The sequence below is a fragment of the Sceloporus undulatus genome, chromosome 1 (genome assembly GCF_019175285.1).
Source record: "Sceloporus undulatus isolate JIND9_A2432 ecotype Alabama chromosome 1, SceUnd_v1.1, whole genome shotgun sequence".
Taxonomy (NCBI): Eukaryota; Metazoa; Chordata; class Lepidosauria; order Squamata; family Phrynosomatidae; genus Sceloporus; species Sceloporus undulatus.
In genome coordinates this window covers 272,683,596-272,706,764 of record NC_056522.1, presented here as the reverse complement: position 1 = coordinate 272,706,764, position 23,169 = coordinate 272,683,596, and the positions used below count along the sequence as shown (strand labels likewise).

At 37.5% G+C, this 23,169-nt stretch overlaps 1 protein-coding gene across 1 annotated transcript in view; it reads left to right on the top strand.

The window, feature by feature from the left end:
- The window catches only part of OTOG (otogelin), a 165,019-nt gene that overhangs the window by 36,853 nt on the left and 104,997 nt on the right, over positions 1–23,169 (top strand). Inside the window, exons 16-25 of the mRNA XM_042459445.1 lie at positions 572–704; positions 2,532–2,709; positions 4,571–4,695; positions 5,481–5,693; positions 6,588–6,753; positions 8,675–8,749; positions 10,951–10,994; positions 11,892–12,042; positions 19,293–19,400; positions 22,141–22,279. Of these exons, the coding sequence (XP_042315379.1) occupies positions 572–704; positions 2,532–2,709; positions 4,571–4,695; positions 5,481–5,693; positions 6,588–6,753; positions 8,675–8,749; positions 10,951–10,994; positions 11,892–12,042; positions 19,293–19,400; positions 22,141–22,279 (1,332 nt within the window). The remainder of the gene's footprint in view (positions 1–571; positions 705–2,531; positions 2,710–4,570; positions 4,696–5,480; positions 5,694–6,587; positions 6,754–8,674; positions 8,750–10,950; positions 10,995–11,891; positions 12,043–19,292; positions 19,401–22,140; positions 22,280–23,169) is intronic.

Genomic DNA, 23,169 nt, shown 5'->3' with positions numbered 1-23,169 from the left:
CTCCTGCTCTGTACTTTCTTATGGTTGTTCATCTTTAAACCAGACTTGGCTTGACCTGGCCTTCAGGCAGAGGGTGCCTTCAGATTCTCATCTGTAAAGCAGATTATATGGTCACTCTAACCCTGGATAGAATCTAGGCTGTAAAATATTACTTGAACTGGCAGCTGGTTGTAAGAACATATGAACAGGATAATATGTGTTAAAAATCTATGCAGTGGAATTGAATGTGGCTTTCCCATGTGTAACAGCAGGTAGTCTAGTGGCTTATTGTTATCTCTGACTGTGCCTTTTCACTGGTGTGTTCATTCTTCCTAATAGATTTTCTCTGAGGGAACACATTACTTCCTTGATGGGGGAAAGTTTCCTTAATTCTGCTGTTACATTCCAACTTACTGGCTGTCACATTTATTCCTTATTGTTCTGTGGAAGTAGCAGCAATTATTTATATTTCATATACCTGCCGTCTGGTTTTAAATGGGTAACCATAAATGAATATTACCGACTCTGTGCATTGATATGTTATGAAGTTTGCCAAATTATTTTAAGACGATACTCTTCATTTTACTTACAGAATCAAGATGGAGCATGTATTCAGTCTATTAGCCTTATTCTCAATCAAGATTCCAAGAGGCAAGTGACTTTGACTCGCTCAGGAGATGTTTTGGTATATGACCAATACAAGGTTAATCTACCATATATAGATGGTAAGAAATAATAATTTTTCAATCAAAATAACATTTTCTTTTATCTCATCATAGATCTAGATGGACTAAGAATCATACATGGGGGCAGGATTCTAGTGCTGAACAAACACCTTTCAGTCCAAATAAGAATACGTAATAATAATAATAATAATAATAATAATAATAATAATAATAATAAAATTTTATTTTTATACCGCCCTTCCAAAGATCAGGGCGGTTCACAGCATAAAATCAATAAAACACAGCATTTACAACAAGGTTAAAAACAAATACACAGAAACAGAATAAAACCCCCGTTAGCCAGTCCTCTTTGCCACAGAAGAGGAGGGAGGCCCACTGGACTTTAGTTGGGGAATGCAAGCTGAAATAGAAAGGTTTTCAAATCCTTTCTAAATTGGGCCAGGGAGGTGGCCGAGCGGAGCTCTGTGGGCAGCGTATTCCAAAGGGCCGGGGCAGCGATGGAAAATGTCTTCCTCGCAGTGGAGGTCAACCTAACCCCTGGCACCCTAAGTAGTTGCTGCCCAGATGTTCTGAGGGTGCGGGGCGGAATGTACGGGGAGAGGCGGTCCTTCAGGTATCCTGGGCTCAAGCCATTTAGGGCTTTATAGGTCATCACCAACACCTTATATTGTGCCCGGAAGCGAATGGGCAGCCAATGCAGATCTTTGAGCACCGGTGTAATATGGCTGGCCCTGGAGGTTCCAGTGACCAGCCTGGCTGCCATATTCTGTACCATTTGTAGCTTCCGGGTTTGGTATAAGGGTTGCCCCATGTAGAGTGCTTTGCAGAAATCCAATCTCGAGGTTACCAGAGCGTGTACTACCGTTTCAAGGTCCCTCTGGGCCAGGTATGGGCGCAGCTGGCGAATAAGCCGAAGCTAATAACAGGTGTTCTTGACCGTCGCATTCACCTGAGCAAACAGGTGAAGCGACGAGTCAAGAAGCACCCCCAGACTGCGCACAGAGTCCTTCACAGGGAGCGTGACCCCATTCAGGACAGGTGGAACTACCGCCATTCCTGGACCAGGGGAACCTATCACAAGTACCTCCGTTTTCTCTGGATTCAATTTGAGTCGGTTTTCCCTCATCCAGCCCATTACTGACTCCAGACAGGCCACGAGAGGAGAGACGCCATCCTCAGTCACTGCATCAGTCGGAGACATAGAGAAAATTATTTGGGTGTCATCAGCGTACTGATAACCCCGCGCCCCATGTCTCCGGATGATCTCTCCCAGCGGTTTCATGTTCACAAACTCTCTAGAAACTTGTGATAGTATTCCAAATTCTCATTTCATCACTGAGTCAGGCAAGGCCCAATGGCTGCCAAATCTCAGTATGGCTAGCCTCTATTCCCAGGCTTACCTGGGTGAGGTACTTGAGGTGGTGCTGAGTGAATATGGCAGCATCCAGTCTATAAGTGTGGAACCTGTCTTTAAAAAAATCCTTAGAAAGTATTGTACAAGGACTCATTGTTTGAGTAAAATTGAACTGATTTTTTATCAGGTGCTATTCAGGCACAATTTAAAGATGGCTGGCAGGGTGGAATCTGCACAAGTGTTACAAACAGTAAGAGTAGAACCAAACTCATGATCTTGTAGTCATGTTTGTTGTTGTGGTTGTTTGTCTTCAAGTCATTTCTGACTTATGGTGACCATAAGGTCATGGATTTTTCTGGGGCTGACTTGCCCAAGATCATCCAATGGGTTTCTGTGGTTAAGAGGGCAGTCGTCAGAGTCATAATCCAATACTCAAGCCACTTTGCCATGCTGGCTATCATAGTCATATTTATATTACTATTAATACATTTCCTCTAATATTTCTTTTCCAGATTCTTTTGAAATAAGGAAACTTTCCTCTGTGTTTTTGCAAGTAAAATCAATTATTGGACTACAAATACTTTATGACCAAGATGGTTTGAGACTCTATCTTGAAGCTGATGCTAGATGGAAAGATAATACTATAGGATTGTGTGGAACCTTCAATGGAAACACTCAAGATGACTTTTTGTATGTATCATTGCAACCCACCCACATAACTACTGATAAGTAAAACATTTCTATCATGCTAGAAAAGCTATTCAAGGGTACAGCAAAGTACAATAACATCCAAAACCCACAAAACAGTGATACCTTTATTGGGTAGAAAAGAGTAATTCTTTATTAGAAGGATAACATTTCTAATGTGCTTGACAAAAGATCTGATGTCAAAAAAAATAATTAAAATTCTCAGTCCAGAATGGATGTATTGCATAAGCTATTTGCCGCCTTGCAAAGCTCTTAATTTTTGGTTTAGATATTTTTCAGTTTAATGGATTTTCAGAGGCTTGGAAATACTCCAGTTTGAAATTTTGTTTTAATTTTGTTGTCATAATAAAAAGGACACTGAAAAGATTGCGAAAGATGAACAAGAACTCAAAATTGTGTTTAAAAAAGCATATATTTGGAGAGCAATCCTGCAAAAGTTATAGATTATCTAACACAGGGGTAGGCAACCTATGGCCCGTGGGCCGAATCCGGCCCAGCGAGGCCTTGGGACCGGCCCCAGCCTGGTCCTTCTGCCGATTGCCGCCGGGGCCTTTGGCCTCTTGCGCAAGGGGGCAAGGGGGGGCAATTGTCTATAGAAGCCTCAGAAACATGCATTTATATTAACATTTTTTAAAAAATAAACAAATGTTTTCACGTGTCCTCCATTTTTTTTAAGAAAAGTGTCCTCCATTTGAAAATTTTGTCCTACATTTGTCCCGGTTTATTTATTTATTTAATTTTTAAAAAAATATTTACTTATTTATTTTTTGCCTCCGGCCCCCCAGTTGTCTGAGGGACAGCAACCCGGCCCCCGGCTCAAAAAGGTTGCCTACCCCTGATCTAACAGTATATTCTGAGTAGTGCATAGTCCAATTTCTTCAGGTTGTGATAATCCTTGTGAAACAGTTGCTAATCATTTGCATGCTGAAGAGACACGCCAATATTATCTAAGTTTCCCAATCATGGTTTGCAATCTTGATTTTGCAGTGTTCACTCTGGAGTGAACCAGCTTGCACAACAGCAAAATGTGATTAAGAAGGTTGCACATGGGGAAACAAAAAAGAGAGTGGAAGAAGCATATCTGTATATGCTGTTGTTTGTTTTCTTGTCATGGACCATATGACTCCAACATATGGTGACCATATCATATTGTTTCCATGGTATAGTTATGCAGAAGATATTTGCCACTGACTTACTCTTAGGCTGAGAGAGAATATGACTAGTCCAAAGTGGCCTATGTGGTTTCCATGGCTGACTGGTGGTTTTCCAGAGTCCGGGTCCAATACTCAAATAATCAAAAAACTTAGATCATGGTGTGGAGAAATGGAGAATATAAAATCTGCATACCTCCATTATTTCTGCTAAATTAAGATTCTGCCAGGTTAAGAACCAGATGTAGTAATTAATAAGAACTAAATTAACCTTAGCCATGTTTGAGTTGTCTTTGCCCTGTTTAATTGCTTTTGTTTTGATTAATTTTATTTGTGGCAGCTTTGAAATATGGACTAAGTTCTTGAAATGATCTAGCTAAGCCAACCAATGACTTATGCTCTGGATCCTTTCCCTTTTCATTTCTAGCTGAATTAAGCTGTGCGGCAAAGACCATATGATTATTCCTATCTCTTTTTAAGTAGGCCATAGTTAAAAAGCTCTTCAAATTAATGTTTAATTAATTACTTATTATGCAAGAGACCCATAACTGAATGGATTTGGATGTTTGCTCACATGGGCTCATTTAAATAGCAAAACAGGCTGCCTCCTCTATTTTCCCAATCAAAATTGCCTTCCACTTATTCTACAATGTTATTTATTGGTTGTTGTTTTTTGGATGGGGGTGAGGAAGATCTCCAGTTGGAGTGACAGAAAGTACACCTCAGCTTTTTGGAAATTCCTGGAAAACTTCATCAGCCTGCAGTCCTGAGCATGATAGTTCACCTATGGATCCATGTGATGTCCACCTACAAGCAGGTGAGTTTGAAGACTGAACAGATACATATTTCTGATTTTTTGGGGTGGGGTGTGTGTTTAAAAACACATAGTTGAAACTTGAGAACAACATCTTGAACGTTATAGAATTAAACATGCCATTAAGGTAACTGCCATTCTGACCTGAAATACTGTACATGTTTTGGCATACTATATTTGTCACAACAAAGTGGCACCATGTTTTAAGTACTCCAGTATGTCTGTTGAAATCCTAAGAGTCTTTTGCAAGAATTTACTGTAATATATTTATTCAAAAATATTAATTGTATTAAAGTTCTTCTGTTCAGCTAATAATAATTTCACATTCATTGGTGCAAAAGAGGTCAAAATGTACTTGGTATTTCATTACTGACAAAGCTTTAAAGTTCTTTTGAGTTCTCTGAGGAACCTTTTCTAGAAAAAATGAGAAATTCATTAGAAATCATGTGAACAGTACCTATTATAGGTACAGGCACTACCTGTTGTAAATGTATTAATATTAATGGTCTGTGTGAAGACAGGAAGATAAATTTTTATGGTGATTGATAAATGACAATTACTTAGAAAAAATGTGAACCAAATTTATTGTTCTAAACTGTACAAATTGATCTCTGTGGTCAGACAAGACGATGAGCAAATAGTTGCACACTGCTGTGCAAAAACATGTCTCCATTATCAAACCAGACACACAGAATTTTATTTTTATTCCTGAGAGGAAAGGTTTTACAATGCTGTTAATTTAAAGAATTTTTAAAACTAAAACATGATTATTTCTATTACTTTAACAGCCATTTTTGCAACAGAAGCTTGCAGCATCATTACGAAAGAGCTCTTTGCTCCATGCTATTACTATCTGAGTCCTCTCCCCTATTTTGAACAGTGTAGAAGAGACACCTGTAAATGTGGGCTGCTCTGTATGTGCTCAGCTCTATCCCATTATGCCCACCTGTGCCACAGATTTGGAGTACTGATAGACTTTCGGAGCAATGTCCCAGAATGTGGTAAGTCAAGTTTTCTTTGGCATCTTGTTTAAAATCTGAATTTGTTGGATCCTGTTGGTTATCTGAACTGAATTCATTCACTTGGATCCAAAGAACCAAGAGAAGAAGAAAAAAATGTATTAATGCTCTTCTATGAATTCTTGCAGAACCTAGCTATAGATATCTTGTAGTGCTACTGTATATCAGGGGTACAGTGGTATTATTACATCAGTATATGAGAAGCATGGCGGATAAAAATGTATGGGTAGCTTACTACTCAGCTTTTAGTGGACTGTGAAAAAGATCTTAGAAGGAACTTGTTGAAAGTTTTACACAGATGGAAGAATTTGAGGTCACTGTTATTATGCATTGCCTGTCTACTAGGTTGGAAAGAAACCTTTCCAACAGTGAAAAAGACTTTCTGCTACTAAAAGGATAGCAATGGATTCAAGCTAGTCCTATTCAAAATTCTTTTGCTCATTTTTTTTTTCTCCATTGTCACAATGTCAAAGTTATTACCAAAGGGGATGTAAACTGAAGTTATCATTGTAGGATGTTGGTAGTGTGAGAATAAATTCAGGCAGGAGTGTTAGTAGACAAAGAGTTCAGGTTTACATTGTATGTCGATACAATGAATAATTTTGAACTTTTTTTATAGCTGGAAGTGTAACTATTCCTATATTGTTGGATGCAAAAAGTGTGATATAATGCTAATTAAAGCATTTCTTACACTGTAGTCTTGTGCACACTTTTTAGAGGATGAATTTCTCAGAATACAAAGGGACTTACTAGCTATCCCTGTTCAGTGAATCTTACCACAGTGTGTGGGATAAAATGTGTTAACAGGTTTTTGAAAACAGTTTTTTTTTAAATGCACTTGGCATGTAATATGAGAAGTCTGTTTCATTTGGTTAGCTCTTTCATGTGAAGATACAAAGGAGTACAGTACCTGCGTATCTACCTGCGGTAGAACTTGCCAAGCATTCTCTGTGCCAGAGACATGCAGTGATGATTGTGTTGAAGGCTGCACCTGTCCACCTGGAATGTATCTGAACATCAAAACTGACAGATGTGTGCAACAGTAGGTATACTTTGTGGTACTGACATTATCACTTTGTAAATGTATATGTCTGATCTTGCAGAAGCTGGTTGTGTATTCACACACACAAACTGCCTGAACTGAAAGAAGGATAAATGGGAATAAGCTGGGTAAAATAGCAGGAATTTAATTTTTTCCAAGTAAATCACCCAGTGACCTGAACATATAAACATCTGAGCAGTGTTGAAAATATGGAAATTATTAATGCGCATAAGGGGATCAGGATTTTGTTGTTGTTGCTGTTTTGTCACAAGTTCAGTGTGTAAGAAAATGTCACTGCAGCATACTATCATGCTCTTTCCAAGTCTCCCTGTGCTTTTGCTCCTCATTTACTGAATGTGTCATATGCAACAATACTAGATAGCAGACAGGGATCTCTACAAAATTATGTGTCAAACCCCGACAATTGATCCATCATCTTATGCAACCACTTGAGAAGCCAGTGAACACAAGACGAGCCCTGCTGGGTTGACTACAAACCCAGCTAGAAGTACTGTTTTTACTAGATGGTTCAGGGAAGTTCACAAGCAGTATACAGCATAAGCACAAGAGCAACTTCCTATTGATGCTCTCCTTTGTTATACAGTCACATGTTTGTTATTGTGTGCCTTCAAGTAATTTCTGACTTATAGCAACCCTAAAGCAAACCCTATCATGGGGTTTTCCTAGCAAGATTTGTTCAGGTGCCATTGCCAGTGCCTCCCTCGGAGGCTGAGAAAGTGTGACTTGGCCAGTGATTTCAATGGCTGAGTGGGGATTTGAACCTGGTCTCCAAAGTTATTGTCCAGTGCTCAGATAACTATCCCTTCGGGCTCTCATTCAGTGACATATAGCCTTTGATAAAAGAGATGTATGATGAGTAGCCAGTGATACCTCATGTTCCAAAACCTAGGGTGCTTTTCCAAAGAGTAAATTCTGATTAAGTATTGTTACAAGGTAATTTATCTTGTAATATTGTAATGTTGAATTGGTTAATTACAGCTAATTTGAATAGAGCCCTAAAATCCATTGCTGGAGAAATAGATTTATGTTTACTGGATATGTTTACTTGTTATGACCATTATTTTCATTTTATTGAGAATGAGATAAAGGACAACCCATTACAGTTTGTCATAATATTTGTTCTGTGTGTATAGCTATTGATGTTTAAAGCAAACTATTTTGTGATTTTTTCTGTTGTTACTGTTGGAAGGAAAATAAGCATTACCTATATGTATTGTCATTTATATTTGCATAAAGCACTTTGCTTCCCTTGACTTGATCTTAATGGGAATGCATTCTAATATGGAGCCCTTGTGGCGCAGTGGTTAAATGCCTGTACTGCAGCCATTCACTCAAGACCACAAGGTTGCGAGTTCAAGACCAGCAAAAGGGCCCAAGCTCGACTCAGGCTTGCATCCTTCCGAGGAGGGAGCTAAAATGAGTACCCAGACTGTTGGGGGCAAATTAGCTTACTTGCTAATTAGCTTACTTGCTGTTCACTGCTATGATCTTTGGAATAGCGGTATATAAATAAAAAACAAACAAAACAAACAAAAATATATGGTGTTGTGCATGAATGCTTTTGAATAACACATATGTCAATTCTTGAGATGTCAGAAATGTTAGCAGATTTTCTTGTTCTTGACAAGGAAGAGTATCTCTCATGCCCTTAGGAAACAACCTTTGACAGTATTTCAAAATATGTTAAAATATGGACAAAACAAAGATTTACATCCTTAGTCAGTAGTCACTTTAAAATATGTTTGTATGTTTTTAATTGTATTGTTCTTTTAATAGTGTGAGGCGCTCTGGGTCCCAGTTTTGGGAAAACAGCAGGATACTACTACTACTACTACTACTACTACTAATAGAACAAGTGTGATTCAATAGAAACAAAATTTCTTTTTTCCTCCCTTAACAGATATGAATGCCCCTGCTATTTTCAGGGTATTGACTACCCACCTGGAGAAAATATAATCACATCTTTAGGAAAATGGTAGGTTATTTCCAAACTTTTGGTAATTTCTATTGTAATGTTATCTACTTCTCAGGATTCTATGAAGTTTGCAGTCTGGCAAAATAAGTGTTTAGTAATAGATATAGCAGCCTAAGTACCCTAAAGGTACCAGATCCTGTCTGATCTTGGAAACTAGGCAGGGTCAGGCCTGGTTAGTGCTTGGATGGGAGACATCCAATAAATACCAGTTGCTGCAGGCTATATTTCAGAGGAGAGAATTGGCAGAACCACCTCTGAGCATCCCTTGCCTAAGAAAACCTTATGAAATTCATGAGGTCACCATAATTTGACAGACAACTTGAAGTCACATACATACACAATAGATGTAGCCACTGAATTCATCTTGCTTCTTAGTGTTTCATTGTCTACATAGGAATGAAACCTGAATTCTCTTCCCTGAATGGAAGAATTCCTTCAGTCCAGGGAACCTCCTCCAGTCCCCTGGAGGGAGAAAAGGCAGTCACTCGCCACTAATTTCTCCTTCCCTTTGCAGTCCCCATATGATACCCACTACAATGGTCCAGAAGGTTCCTCAGCCTTCTGGAGCAGTTCTTTGGGGAGGTAGAAAGGACTGCATGAGAGATGAGCAATCAAAAATGGTGGGTCCCCTCTTCTGTCGGTGAGAACATCCTGTGAGTGAAATTCCAGTGAGGAGACAGTCCTTGTTACAGCAGGTTTGTTAGGATCTGAACTAATGCATGGTATTTTTGGTGCTTGTCAGGTCTGTGAATATAGATCTTACACTGAGTGCGATTATTTAACCAATCTATGTAGGGCTGTATTTTGTACTGTATCTGGCAGTTGCTCCCCATTGTCTTCTACCAGAAGTCCTCCCCAGCTTTGCTATTCATTTGCCTGGATGACGGGTATTTTTGTTTGGTTTTTTTGCATAGTTGTGTGCTACCAGTCACATATGTTTCTGCTTAACCACTATCAATTAATATATCTAATGTCCCATTCAAGGGCATAATTGTTGTTTCTGACTTAAGGTGACCTTGAGCTGACCCTCTCACAGGATCTTCTTAGGATCAGAGTGTGTATGACTTGCCCCAGGTCACATGTTGTGTTTCCATGGCCGAGCAGGGATTCAAACTCCAGAGTCATAGTCATAGTCGAATGCTCAAACCACTACACCATGCTGCCTCACAAGGGCATAGATCTATGCATACTTATCATAACCTAATATATTTTGTGTACATTAATGAAAGCACTATATCACCTGGAATCTCCTACAGGTATGATGATTTAAAAATAACTAAGGCAATTCATATGCATTCAGCCTCAGGGGAAGAAGGTCATGGCCAACCTCCTCTGAACAAATCTTGTTTGTTCTGAACAAAAATTGTTGTTGTTGTGTGCCTTCAAGTCATTTCTGACTTATGAGACCAGAAGGCAAATGTATCATGGTACATTTGCCTTCTGGTCTCCATAAGTCAGAAATGACTTGAAGGCACACAACAACAATAACAACATTAAAACAGGAAATACAATTAAAAAAACTGATAGGCTATTTGAGATAAAAATGGAAATCAAACCTGATGGCAATGTTGATATGTTCCTCTTTCTATTTTATAGAATAAAAAGTTAATTTTTTTAAAAAAAGGTTGAACATATGCAAGAGTGGATGTTGCCAAGTGACCCCTTCCCCACCTTTAGCAGTTCTCATTGAACACCTTCAAATTTATTTTGAAATTTGGGGAAAACTTGAAATGTGGTTTCATGGAGGAACTGTAGAAAGGATAATAGTTTCAGAAGACCTGTGTCACACATGAAGATGGGAAATATTTGTCCCTTTAGATAGCAGACAAATAAAAACACAACGAACTATCCTTCATGCATTAGATGAATCAAGGAGGTTCATATATTGAAAAGGGTCATGAAGGCCATTCTTCTGGTTTTTTCCACTTTCAGTGTCTGTCCATAAATAATTAATCGGGAAATCTTAAGGGGTTGAGCTACTGTTGAAATCTGTACTTGTAAGCTTATCCAGCTCTGATGTCTGTGCCTATCACATATTTATAGAAGTTGGGACTAGGCAACCTATGCTTTGGGGGCAGTGAGATCCTGGGCCCACTTCTCAAAAATGTGACTCCAAGAAAATAGCATGTATGAATTTCAGGATATTTTTGTTGGAGAACTTTACAAAAAGTTCTGACTGTCCCAATTTATATTTTTTTCAGCCATTGCAGAGATGGAATAATGAACTGTGAAGAAAACAAAGTTGGTATGTGAAATTAACCTTCTATTTCACCAGAAATCCCCACCCAAAGCCCCAAACATGTGTGTATATGTGTGAAAATCTAAAGAAGGGGCAGGTTAAACAACTTCCAATGCTGTGGAATTCTGGAATTTGCAGTTTTGTGAGATATTTAGCTCTGGTGCCACAAGAAACTACAAATCCTAAGATTCCTCAGCACTGAGCCATGGCAATTAAAGCAGTGTCAAACCACATTAATTTTGCAGTGCAGATGCACCTGGTAATGACGGTCACAAAATTAGATGTTGGATTTGTAGTTTCTTATGGCACCAGAGTTAAATATCTCACAAAACTGCTATTTCCAAAATTCCATAGCATTAAGCCATGGCAATTAAAGCAGAGAGAGACTTCATTATTTCTGCAGTGCAGATGCACCCATATCTTTGAGCACTAAATTCATTATGCATTGTGAGAAAAATATATTTACTGTTGTTTGTCCCAAGTCTCCTGGTCAGATACACTGTAGTTCTAGTATTATTAATTCAAAATGGAGGGATTGACTTTTCCTTACCTCTTCTGGCTTCAGTTGTGGATCTGGGATGCCCCTGGATGTTTTCATACCTAAACTGCCACCGATCTAGCTGGGATGCTGCCACCTGGATGCATCCCGGGTTGAAGCCTCACTCAGCCTGCACTTTTTTGAAGTCAGGGACTTTCCAATTTCAAAAATTGGCCAGTTGAGCGAGGCTTTGACCTGGGATGTATCAGGGCAGCAGCATCCTGGTTAGATCAGTGGCAATTATGATAACATCCCGGGCATCCCGGATCCAGAATTGAAGCCAGCTTATATGCCCAAGCAATAGGCTCCATATTTTAAATAGCAAACTGAATGTGATTTGTGACTTTGTTTTTTTTCTTTCTAAGTCCATGACTGTCCAGATGGCCAAATCTATATAAATTGCAGTGAACCTCAAACCATGGAACTTGGCAGGGAGAGAACATGTGAAAACCAGCTATTAAACCTCACCGTGTCTGCCCATCTTCCCTGTTTTTCAGGGTGCACATGCCCATATGGGTAAGTAAAAAAATAATTTCGTTAGTCTTAAAGGTGCTATAAGACTACGTTTGCTTTCTTTTTTTTATAATGGGATGGTTGGATTTATGTAATGGAGTCCCTATATATTAGAGTATTTCCCTGTATAGAAATGAATAGAGATCTTTTGCTTTTGTAGGCCTAAAGATTATGATATCTAGCTAAGAGAAAGATATATACCATTTCAAAATCACTCCCCCCCCAATCTGTATGTTGAATAATACTGAAGGGTTTTTCTTGAGTAGTTTCATAGTTTCATAGATATTGTATGATATGAGGCTTGATTGTAGCATGTACAGGTCAAGCCATTTTATATGTCTTGGCGATAACTTCTTTTTAATAAAGCTTAACATCATCAGTATTTCAGTGTGTGCATTTTCTGCATAGGTACATATAATCCTGAGGCTCATGAAAAGGAATGAGTGGATTCCCCTCAGCGTGATTTGGAATGGGCTGAGCCCATGTGAGTTATGCTATAAAAATTTATTCATTTTATTTATTTATTGAACTATTATATGCTGTCCTGTATCTAAGGATCCCAGGGTGGCATATAATCAATTTAAGCAGAACAATTTAAAACAATGAGAAAATGTAAGCATACTGAAAACACATTAAAAAATTTAACAGTGTAAAGCAAGACAGTTTAAAAATAGTTAAAATAGTTTAAGACAATTACAAACTATTGTATGCACATGTACAAAATCAACTAGGCCCAAAGGCATTAGTAAAAAGCCATGTTTTTACTTATCCCTAGAATGACAATAGTGCTGTGTCAGTGGGGTTTGGAACTGGAGAGTATTCCATAAGTGGGGTGCTGTAACAGTGTTATATAGTTTCCATACAGTGTTCGTCAGTAGTCCAGCTGTTTTATTTTTTATTAGCTGCAATATCAGAGTTATCTTTAAAGGCAGTCCAGCATAGAACACATAGCAGTAGCCTGGTCAGGAAGTTATCCGTTCATGTAGTATTGCAGTTTTCCAATTATCTAAGAAAGGCTGCAGCTGAAGGAACACTTGAAGCTGGGCCCATGACTCCAAGCCAGAGAGTCCACTGACAAACAAAATACTCCCAGCTATGTACACACTCCCTCAGAAGAAATATAAGTCAGGTCACTTACCCAGTTTCCAGAGTCAAGAACTATCATCCACAGAGCCTGTGTCTTACTGGGATTCAATTCCAGTCTGTTCACCATCATCAAGCACAATACAGCCTCCAGGTACTTAGTCCAGCATCTGCAAAGTCTCATCTGACTCTTGTGTTAGTAGAGGGAAATGTTATTAGTGTATTGATGGCACCCAGCCCCAAAACTCTGCTCACCCAGGAGCATCATATAGGTATTGAATAGCATGGGAGAAAAAGTGTAACCATTTGGTACCGCACAGCTTAATGCCCATGGGGCTGAATATGAGTTTCTGAATTCCACTGTCTGGAACTGTTCCTGTAGATAGTAGCAGAACCATTGCACTACAGGTACACAGTAGCAGAACTACTACAAGTCCCATAAGATACCACAGTAAATAGTATTGAAATCTGCCAAAAGATCCAGGAAAATCAACAGTGCAGCATTCCCCTGTTGTTCATCCAGAGCAGGTTTTCGGTGAGGTAAACAAACACCTGAAAGCAAAGAGTCCAGGAACATATGACATTACTCAGCAGCCATACACATAAATACCTTACTGACAAAGGGCATATTAGCAATGGGGCAGTTTCTGTCACATAGTTCTGGATCCATAGAGGTCCTCTATAGAACAGGATGCATTACATCCCCCTTCAAGCCTGAAGGCACCTCTCTATATGGCATTTATCATCCTCTGCCCGCCTCAATCCACCTTACCAAGATTTTATTAGCCAAGATGTGCAAATATCAAATTTACATGTGGTGGTCTGAACTGATTCAAGAATCTTGACTAAATCATCAGGCTACACCAAATGAAACTGATCTCTAGAAATTTAAGCAGACAAAACACTGGACAGTTCTCCAAACTATGTAATAATTGTGGCATCAAGTGCTGAGCAAATATGAGGAGTTTTCTTCTTGAACAACCCAGCAAATTTATCACAGCAGGCAAACAAACATTCTACACCTGGTGCCTCTGAGCCCAATCCCAATACGTTCTTCACCTATTGAGAAAGAATCCAGTTTTCCTAAAGTTAATTCGGACATTTGGTTCTCATTGTTCTTGAACTGTGCTTTCCAATGTTAGGCTTAAGGAATTTCAGGGATGATTGGCTAAGGATGCATTCACACTGCAGAAATAATCCAGTTTTACACCACTTAACTGCCGTGGCTCAATGCTATGGAATTCTGGAAACCATAGTTTGTTGTGGCACCAGTTAAAGTGGTGTCAAACTGCATTATTTCTGCATTGCAGATGCAGCCCATGTCTTGTTATTATGTGTGTTCAAGTTGACTATGGCATATGGAGACACTATTATAAGGTTTTATTAGCAAGATTTATTCAGGGGAGATTTGCAGTTGCCTTACTGTATGTGTAAGAGCACGTGTAACTTGCCTATGATCACCCAACGGGTATCCATAGCCGAAAAGGAAGTCAACCTCCAGTCTCTTGGAATCCTAGTGTGACACCCAAACCACTGCACTACACTGGTTCTCTAAGCCTTTACTAAATACATATTAAGGGGTCAGGAACTGTGTTAAACTACATTTTCTAGGAACTCTTGTTCTGGAATAATTATTCTTTCAGTTTTTTAGATGCCAGGCTGGGTGTAGCATAAGCCTTGTTAGCTGAGTGGGTATCTGTAGTGATAGAAATTAAGGAACAACCTTCCAGGGATGTTAAGTTCAGTTCATAAGATATGGTACAGAGAAGTAAATCTTGCTATCATCACTAGTATTTATCTGAAAGTGAAGTTAGAAGAGGAATGAATATTTTGTGAGCTTTTTTCCTCACTCCAAAATTAAAACGGCTTCTCATTGTATTAACAGCTGGTGTACTGGATCAAATAACTTATAAGAAGCTTACATGAATTCCTGAAATGTTTGTTTAAAAAAGAATAGGGGGAAAAATCACCACTTTCTAATTTACACACAAAAAATAATGATTTTAATGGAGTTCAAGAATGTTTCTTTTCAGTAGTCAAAAGAATTACAGAATTCATACCTCAAAAGGAATGTAATTTTGAAGCCAGCTTTTGTGACAGCAGTACCCTTCTGTTATCTCTGAGTGAAATGCACAGCAGTTTATCTGCAAAGTATTTCAATTTTTATTTTTTCCCATTTCAAATATACAAAAGAAAAAACATGTATAGTTGAAAGTGATACGTACAAATACAGTACATAAACTTCAGAAAGCTCATTGTACCAAATATGAACATTGAAATTCTATATTTTATAAATTCAAGTAATCTCTCTTTTACAAAAAAGGCTGCGTGGCAGGGAAATGAGGCAGTCCACTGCTGCCCCCCAGTCCTTCTGGGCACCCACACTGGATGATACCTCCTGGAGTGATGCCACTGAAATATAATACAACCCTATAAATTTTCTAATTTAGATGTTTGAATAATGTGTATTACAGTTATGTATTCCCACAATCACTAAGCCATCCATTGTTTAATAGCCACTTCATATTATTTATTTGATGTTTAATTCTTTTTCCTAAACAAAAATCCACAATCATGAATTGGTTGTTATAACTCAAATGGTTATTATAATTTACCAATTTTGCTTTTTTCATTGATATAAGGTTTTCTCATTACACAATATAAAATAAATCCAAGATTGATCAAAAGTCTCATGTTTCAGGTGGGTAATGTTAAACTTAAAAACACATAAACTTAAAAACCTTTCCCCTAATAGCTCACAGTATTTTACTTTATGTTAAATGGTAATACTGCCATAGAGTTAAAATGATAATTTGCAAAATAAATCCATATAGATAAGAGTTTGCAGAACTATCTACTAGGGAGTACCTCTGGATCAATCCCACTTCATATTGATTGAAGTGATGCAGGAGAACTTCCCAGGAGATTTTTGTCCTTAGCCTTAAAATACATTTTTTTTTTGTTTTAAGAAAAGTCTTAAATCCATCCAAGCTGTGTGGTTTCTACTGGATTAAGATTTCACCCCATTTTTTGTGCATTGTGAACATAAATGTCACTTTTAAAATGTTATTGGAAAAGCCAGATCATGGGATAATGGTGTTGCAATACGGCAAGTGTTAATTCTGACTTTCAGAAGCTAATTAAAGTATGTATTTTGCAATAATACTGATCTAGCAAATAGCCTCATCTACCTGGATTTTGACCTACAATATCCAGACACTCTAGTATTATGAATGTGTGACTTTCATAGATAGTCTGCTGTAAAGTGACTTCCAATTTAGTGCATCTCTCAGTCTAAAGACACTGGTCTTGTTAATATTTCATTTAGTACATACTGTAGAGGCTAATTTACATCACTTCTATAATTAATGGTGCAGCTTAGACACTGCATTATCTCCTTATATGTTGTTCATTGGATAATGAGAAAACAATAGATATGGTCAGCCTTCCATATCCAAGGATTCTTTATCCATGGATTCAGCCATTCACAACTTGAATATATATATATATATATTTTTTTTCCAAAAACCAAATCTTGTTTTTGCCATTTTATATAAGGGACACCATTTTACTACACCATTGTATTTAATGGGACTTCCGCTTCCATGGATTTGTTATGTACAGGGAGTTCTGGAACCAAACCTCAGTGGATACCAAGGTCCCATTGTACTGTACTTCATTTGCCAGCAGCTTCTTGATAGTTAGGAAATTATTGTGTTGCTTCAGTTACTGGGCTAAATAATGTTATCATTGTTTGTGAACATTTTAAAAAGCAAATACAAACAGACTAGAAACAAGCAAAAACATTTTTTTAAAGGAACTTCTACTATGCTGTACCTAAGCATAGAGTTCAGAAATTCTTATCTCAAAATCTTTGCTTTCTTTAGTGCAAATATATCTCGATATGCATGTGTGCACTATTTAAACAATTGTATTTTAAGAAATACGTACTGTGTAGATTGTAAGTAAATGTAGCTCTTCCTTTTGTTCCCCTCATTACATATATACATAATATATTTAAATTCATATATCTAAATATTAACAAGCCATGCATGCTGATATTCTAGGCAATTTCAGATACTTTTATAATCCAAAATATTTAATTTAACTGATTTGTTAAAAAAAACTAAACAAATCTACTCAAACCCTTTTAAGCAAACTAGAAATTAAAAATTTGTTACTAGTCTGATAGAAAGATATTTTGATTTTTGTGTTAACCTAACAGAAATTTAGCTCAAGCTAAATGTCACTTAGCTTTCTTTTAGCTAAGCATATTGGTTTAGAGTACCACTCCCTGAACAATGCTAAGAAATAATAGGACAGGGATGGGGATGAATGGGCCAACAGGTTGTGTTAGACTAGAACTTCCTCATCATTGACCGTGGCTAGAGTTGATAGGAGTTACAATCTAGCGGCACCTGGAGGCTCACATGTTCTCTACTGCTGTAGTGGGATATGAACTTTTGACAATAACTATAATGTTATCTTTTGGAAACTTGGAGTGTTAAAGAGACAAAAATGTATATTTTGGCCAATGTTCTGTTAGTGATTTATGCACCTATATATGCTACTTATAGGTGTGTAAGTCACCTTTTGGATGCAGCACAGAGGGCTCATCTCTTGACTTGCACAGTGTCCAAAAAACTCCCAGACCCAGCAGCCACCAGGAGGGGCTGTTGCTGTTCCTTCTTACATGGTGATTCAGACCATGTTGATTTGAGAGTTCCTGGGGTAAGGAAGATGAGGGTATGCTTCATTTGAGAATGCACTCTGTGCAAAGACAAGAGAATAGCTCAAAAATAATCTATGCTCTTTTAGTAGTTGGATTCCTCCCTCCACTTTCTTACCACAAACCTCTAAGGTGGGGTGGAAAGATGCTAGATGTTCTAAAGCACATGCAGCAGAGGCGATATTAATGCCTTGTTCTGCAATTGACTACTAATGCTTTCATAGCGATTTGTGGAGTGATTGTTTCTTCAAAGCTCTCCTTAGTAAAAATGTTTTGGGTTTTTTGTGTGGAATTTTATGCATCTCAGTTTCATCACTGTGTGGATGTCCATGCATAGGGATATTAGTCACTGATAGTAGTGGCTGTTATTTGAAGATGCCAGTATGGCACATCATTGAAATGCCAATGAAACTGAATCATGTTGGCTGAATTATAGTCTCAGTGACCAGGTGTGTCATTTCAGTTTGTCTGTAGGCTGCATATTGAAAATTTGACATTTAGACATAATGGCAGTCATGTAAAAAAAAATTCATTTGCCATCTAGATGACATTTTGTTTTTATGAATTCTTAGCTCATTGAAATTAATCTGGCTGCTTGGCTTTTCAACAGAGAAAGCTGTTAGCACTTGTTTTATGCAGGATAATATTACAGAGATGAAACTAGCACTTTGGCCTTGTCTTGTCAAAGTGATGCTCTTTCTCTCTGAATGTGGCCTATTTAGTTGGGAGCTCAAACCAGTGGGAATTTTCAGACTTGTAATACATTATCCATCCAAGAAGCTGACAGAACATTTTGAACAGTACTTTCTACAAAAATGCTTAATATCCTTTAAAGAAAATTATAAGATTATAAGATTTATAATCTTATAATTTATAAAATTATAAGATTTAAGATAAAATGTGTATTTTCTGAAATTGTTACTGTTTTCTTGATGAAATAACCAAAGACCTTGGTAAATGATTTAGAAATAGCAGACATGATGATGAAAACATGGCTGCTTTTGCTCACTTTACAGAGGGCTAATTCATCTTTTAATAAAAGTGCTCCTGTGAAACTATTGGTGCCATTTAAGTCAAGGCATTGAACAAAACAGTAATCGTGCGAACCACTGTCTCAAAAGCTGCATTTATTATGCTGGCACTGATTATCTTGCACCAAAACCTAAATGCTCATTGACTGATTTCTGATTTTGTTTTCTATTCTAGAGGATTCCACCCCTCTCAAAAAACAAAAACCACACACAAACACATACTCTTATGGGAGTTGCTACAGGGGTAGGATTATTCCTGAAAACTAGATTATGGATAGATATTTTCTGGTAACAAGATCACCTTTCATTATTTGGGGTAGAACCTTTTTTCAGTGACAGCCAGGAATATAATTAGAGAAGGAAGAAATGAAATAAAATTGACAATGAGCCACCATTATATATTTTTACAGCCTTGTTAAACATGGGGATGCATGCTTCAAACCAGATGAATGTCCATGTTCTTGGAAAGGGAAAGAGTATTTTCCTGGGGACAAAGTGATTTCTTCCTGCCATACGTGGTGAGTGTCAACCTGTTTTTCAAACTTCATGTTCCACCTGAAATAACAATGGTTCTGCATTGCTGTTTTTTCTGTTTAAATATTAATAATTATATTCTGGTATTTAAGTAGCATTTATTTTTACTGAAATAAATTCCTGAAAATACTTTTAATGAACTAGTTACTAATAGTGGACTGGGGAAATAATAAATAGCAATGACCAAAAAATATCTGTAGGTGTAATGATTTAGGAGCAAACATCTCCTCCCTATCTGGAAACATACATTTTAAACCTCATGGGAGAAAAGCTAGAGGAACAACTGAGTGCAGAAGAAAGGCCAGTCACCAGTCTTTCTCCTGTGTTCTCCACTTCAAATTCCTTTCTGTCAAAGCTGCTGTACTTTTTTCAGAAAAGAATCATGGGGCACTCTTTATATATGCAGAAACATAAAGTGTTGTTTACTTCAAAGATTCCAATGTAATTCAAACTACTTTTCTTAATTTAGCACTTTTTCATATATATTCCTGTCTATCTGTTTCATATTTTAAACTAAAACCAAGGTTTTCTGAAACCATGAACAAATTATAGCACTAGTTGTAAAATAAAAAAAATGACCAAACTGGTCTCTGCTTCTCAGCAGTTTCTGCTTCTGCAGACTTTCATAAGAAAGATCTTGGTTATATCATCATTTTTATGAACCACTTTATACTTAATTTAGAAACCCAAAGAGGACAAATGGTTGTTTCCATATGCTGCTTCTTCCCATCTTCATACCTGACAGCAGTAGTATTGTACGGTGTTGCAACCATCATGAAATGTCATGCATCAGGGAGTTGCATAGCACTATCTTTACCATATGTCACTTTTTTCATCCAGTCCCCTAAACCCCATTTAGTCTGTTGTGCCATCTTGTTTCCACTGAGCCTACAAAGCTCTACAGAGCCTTCAGTAATCCAGGCTGTTCCAGTCAGCACTAGTCAATGCCTTGTCTGGATGTCTTTGCCCAATCCAGCCTTGTGCTGACGGACTGCCTCTGCCTCTTGTCAGGTTCTCAATATCTGCTCTAGAAGACATTGTAGCCTTTTGGCCATCTGATGAAGCAACTTACAAGCCATCTCTCCTTGGCAGGAAGGTAATGTGACCCAGGTTACTACCCTTGTTCCCCAAGGCCTGTGCATTTGTAGCATTCAGTGATTGTTTGCACACATTATCTTCCCTTTTATTAAGTGTAAGAGGAATAATGAAGATATGAGGCAACTGTTTTTCCCTTTCCCCCTCAAAAGGAAGAAAAATTAGCTGAGAAGACTAAAAACATGATTCTTAACTACACACAGTGGAAGAAAACAATTAGATTGTTAGTATTTTCTTTTTTCTAGCTCTCAAGTAGAAATTATATGCGAAAGTATACATTTCCAGTCATTGTCCACCAACATGTCTACCAGGCCTTATTTCTAGATAAATGTCCAGTATGTTTTACAGTACCTGTATACTCAAAGTGAGTTTGGTAAAATGTAAATATATGTTGTTATGGATCTCTGTTATATAAGGTTTGTGACTCAGGCTAATGCTGAACTAGGTACTAGACCAGAATCACATTGTCAGAGCAAAAAGTGAAGTTGTTATTAAGATATTGCCTTTGAAATAGTCTTTGCGTATGAAGGAAAGGCTTCATTATTTAAAACAACACCGGCTATAAAAGGGAAATTCAGTATAGCATCTGAATTTGATGTCTTATTTATGTATATACTCATGTATAACTCTAGAAATTTAGGTTAAAAATTGACCCCAAAAACTGGGTCAACTTGTCCATGGGTCAGTGTAAGTACTGTACTTTAACTCTTATTTTTTTAAAAAAGGAACCATCCCCTGGGGAAAGGCAAGAGTGTAATCTGTCTTTCCTACAGCAGGTTGTATGTTCAGCGAAGAGTGCATCATTCATTTCAGAAACGCTTGCAATATTTTTGGAAGTTACCAACTTTTCTTCTGTAAACCTATTCAGTATTTGTCTGAAGTAAAATATTTATCCCAAATGTTTTGGTCACTGTTATAGTAATAAATACATACATGTACACACACTCAAATGATATAAATGTGTGTTTTGTGAGGGAAGAATATTTGCAATTTTATGTCTCAGTGTTTATTGTTTGACCTCTTGTTTCCTAACCTCTGATTTAAAATGAGGATTTCAACAAGCTAAAATTGTTGATTGGAGTATATAATACTGAGTAAAATAGTTTCAGCATGAATTAGATAAGGCTAACCTGATCTTCTGATAAATAAAATACATGTACAATACAATAAAATAGGCTTCTAGCAACAAACAGTGCTACATGATTGCCTTATTTCTTAGATGACATAAATTCAGCATAAATTCAATCATTATTTCTAAACTGAACTGCCATTATACCACTACTATCTGCCATTGCAGAATCCAGTTATGTCCAGCAACCTGCCTTGGAAATGGAAGTAAATAAACAGAATACACCTCTCTAGTGTAACTTCCCATACCCATTTCTAAGGAGTTGCCTGTTTGTGAGTGCATTGCTTTATGCTGATAGATCTTTTTCTACTGACTGAAATGTACAGCCAGATTGCATGTATGAGAGGTTTGCGTTTATGCAGGGTTTATGAATCAGAAGGAATGTCAGTATCTTGGAGACAGATAGTTTTAATATTTTGTTTTCACTGGAGTTTCTCAGCATTATTAATATATGCCAGATTGTGGCTACTGTTGATACTATTGGTTTCCCTGTTTTTCAGCATTTGCAGTCATGGATCATTTGAGTGCATTTTTCACCCTTGCCCATCAATGTGTACTACATATGGAGATCGACATTACAGAACTTTTGATGGGCTTTCATTTGATTACATCGGAAATTGTAAAGTTTACCTGGTTAAGGTAATACTTTTTAAGTGGATAACTTATTGATTGTGAATTTTGACTTGGATAGAAGGTCTGCAGTTAAAAACATGTGAGAGAAAAGCATTGAGCTTATTAAGCATTACAAAGTAAAGTCTTTTGTATGAACTTTAATAACTAGCACCACTGGAAGATAAAACTTCATCTCATAGATATATCAATACACTCTTCAGTTGAGTGTACACGTAATGTGTATGTATATGTCTTTAAGTTGCCTCTGGACTTATGGCGACTCCTTTAATTTCATAGAGTTTTGTTAGACAAGGAATACTCAGGTGGTTTTGACAATTCCTTCCTCAGAAATATAGCTTACAGTATTTGGTATTCATTGGTGGTTTCCCACCCAAGTAATAACCAGAGCTGACAAGATCAGATGGAATATTGTGCCATTAGGGTATTTACTAATCAGAATATAATCAAAATATGTTTATATTCCTCTTTGTGGTCTCTGTGATTTCACATGCATGGATCATTTTGCATCCAGCTCTTTGGAAGCTTCAAAAGCACCACCCCCTCATTTGCAACTGTATAAGCCATAAGCCATAAAACAAAGGGTTTCTTTTCTTTTCTCTTTCTCTCTCCCTCCTCCCCCTTTTTTTTGTCTATCATTATGCTAGGACCATGAAGAAGTCTCAGAGTTTTGGCTTTCCCTGCATCATCACTTCTTTTTTCTCAGGGGACTTATGTCCTTGAAGGGTTTTTCCAAGAACTATCTAGCTTGCAGGGTGAAGATCCCACATTCTGACTGTCATATTTGTTGTCTCCTCTGCCTGGGTGAGGATTATGTGGTTGTGTCATGGCTGCATTGCAAGATCTTTATAAAGCAAATAGAGCTTCCCATCTTAAAACTCTTCAGTGGGAAGCCCTTG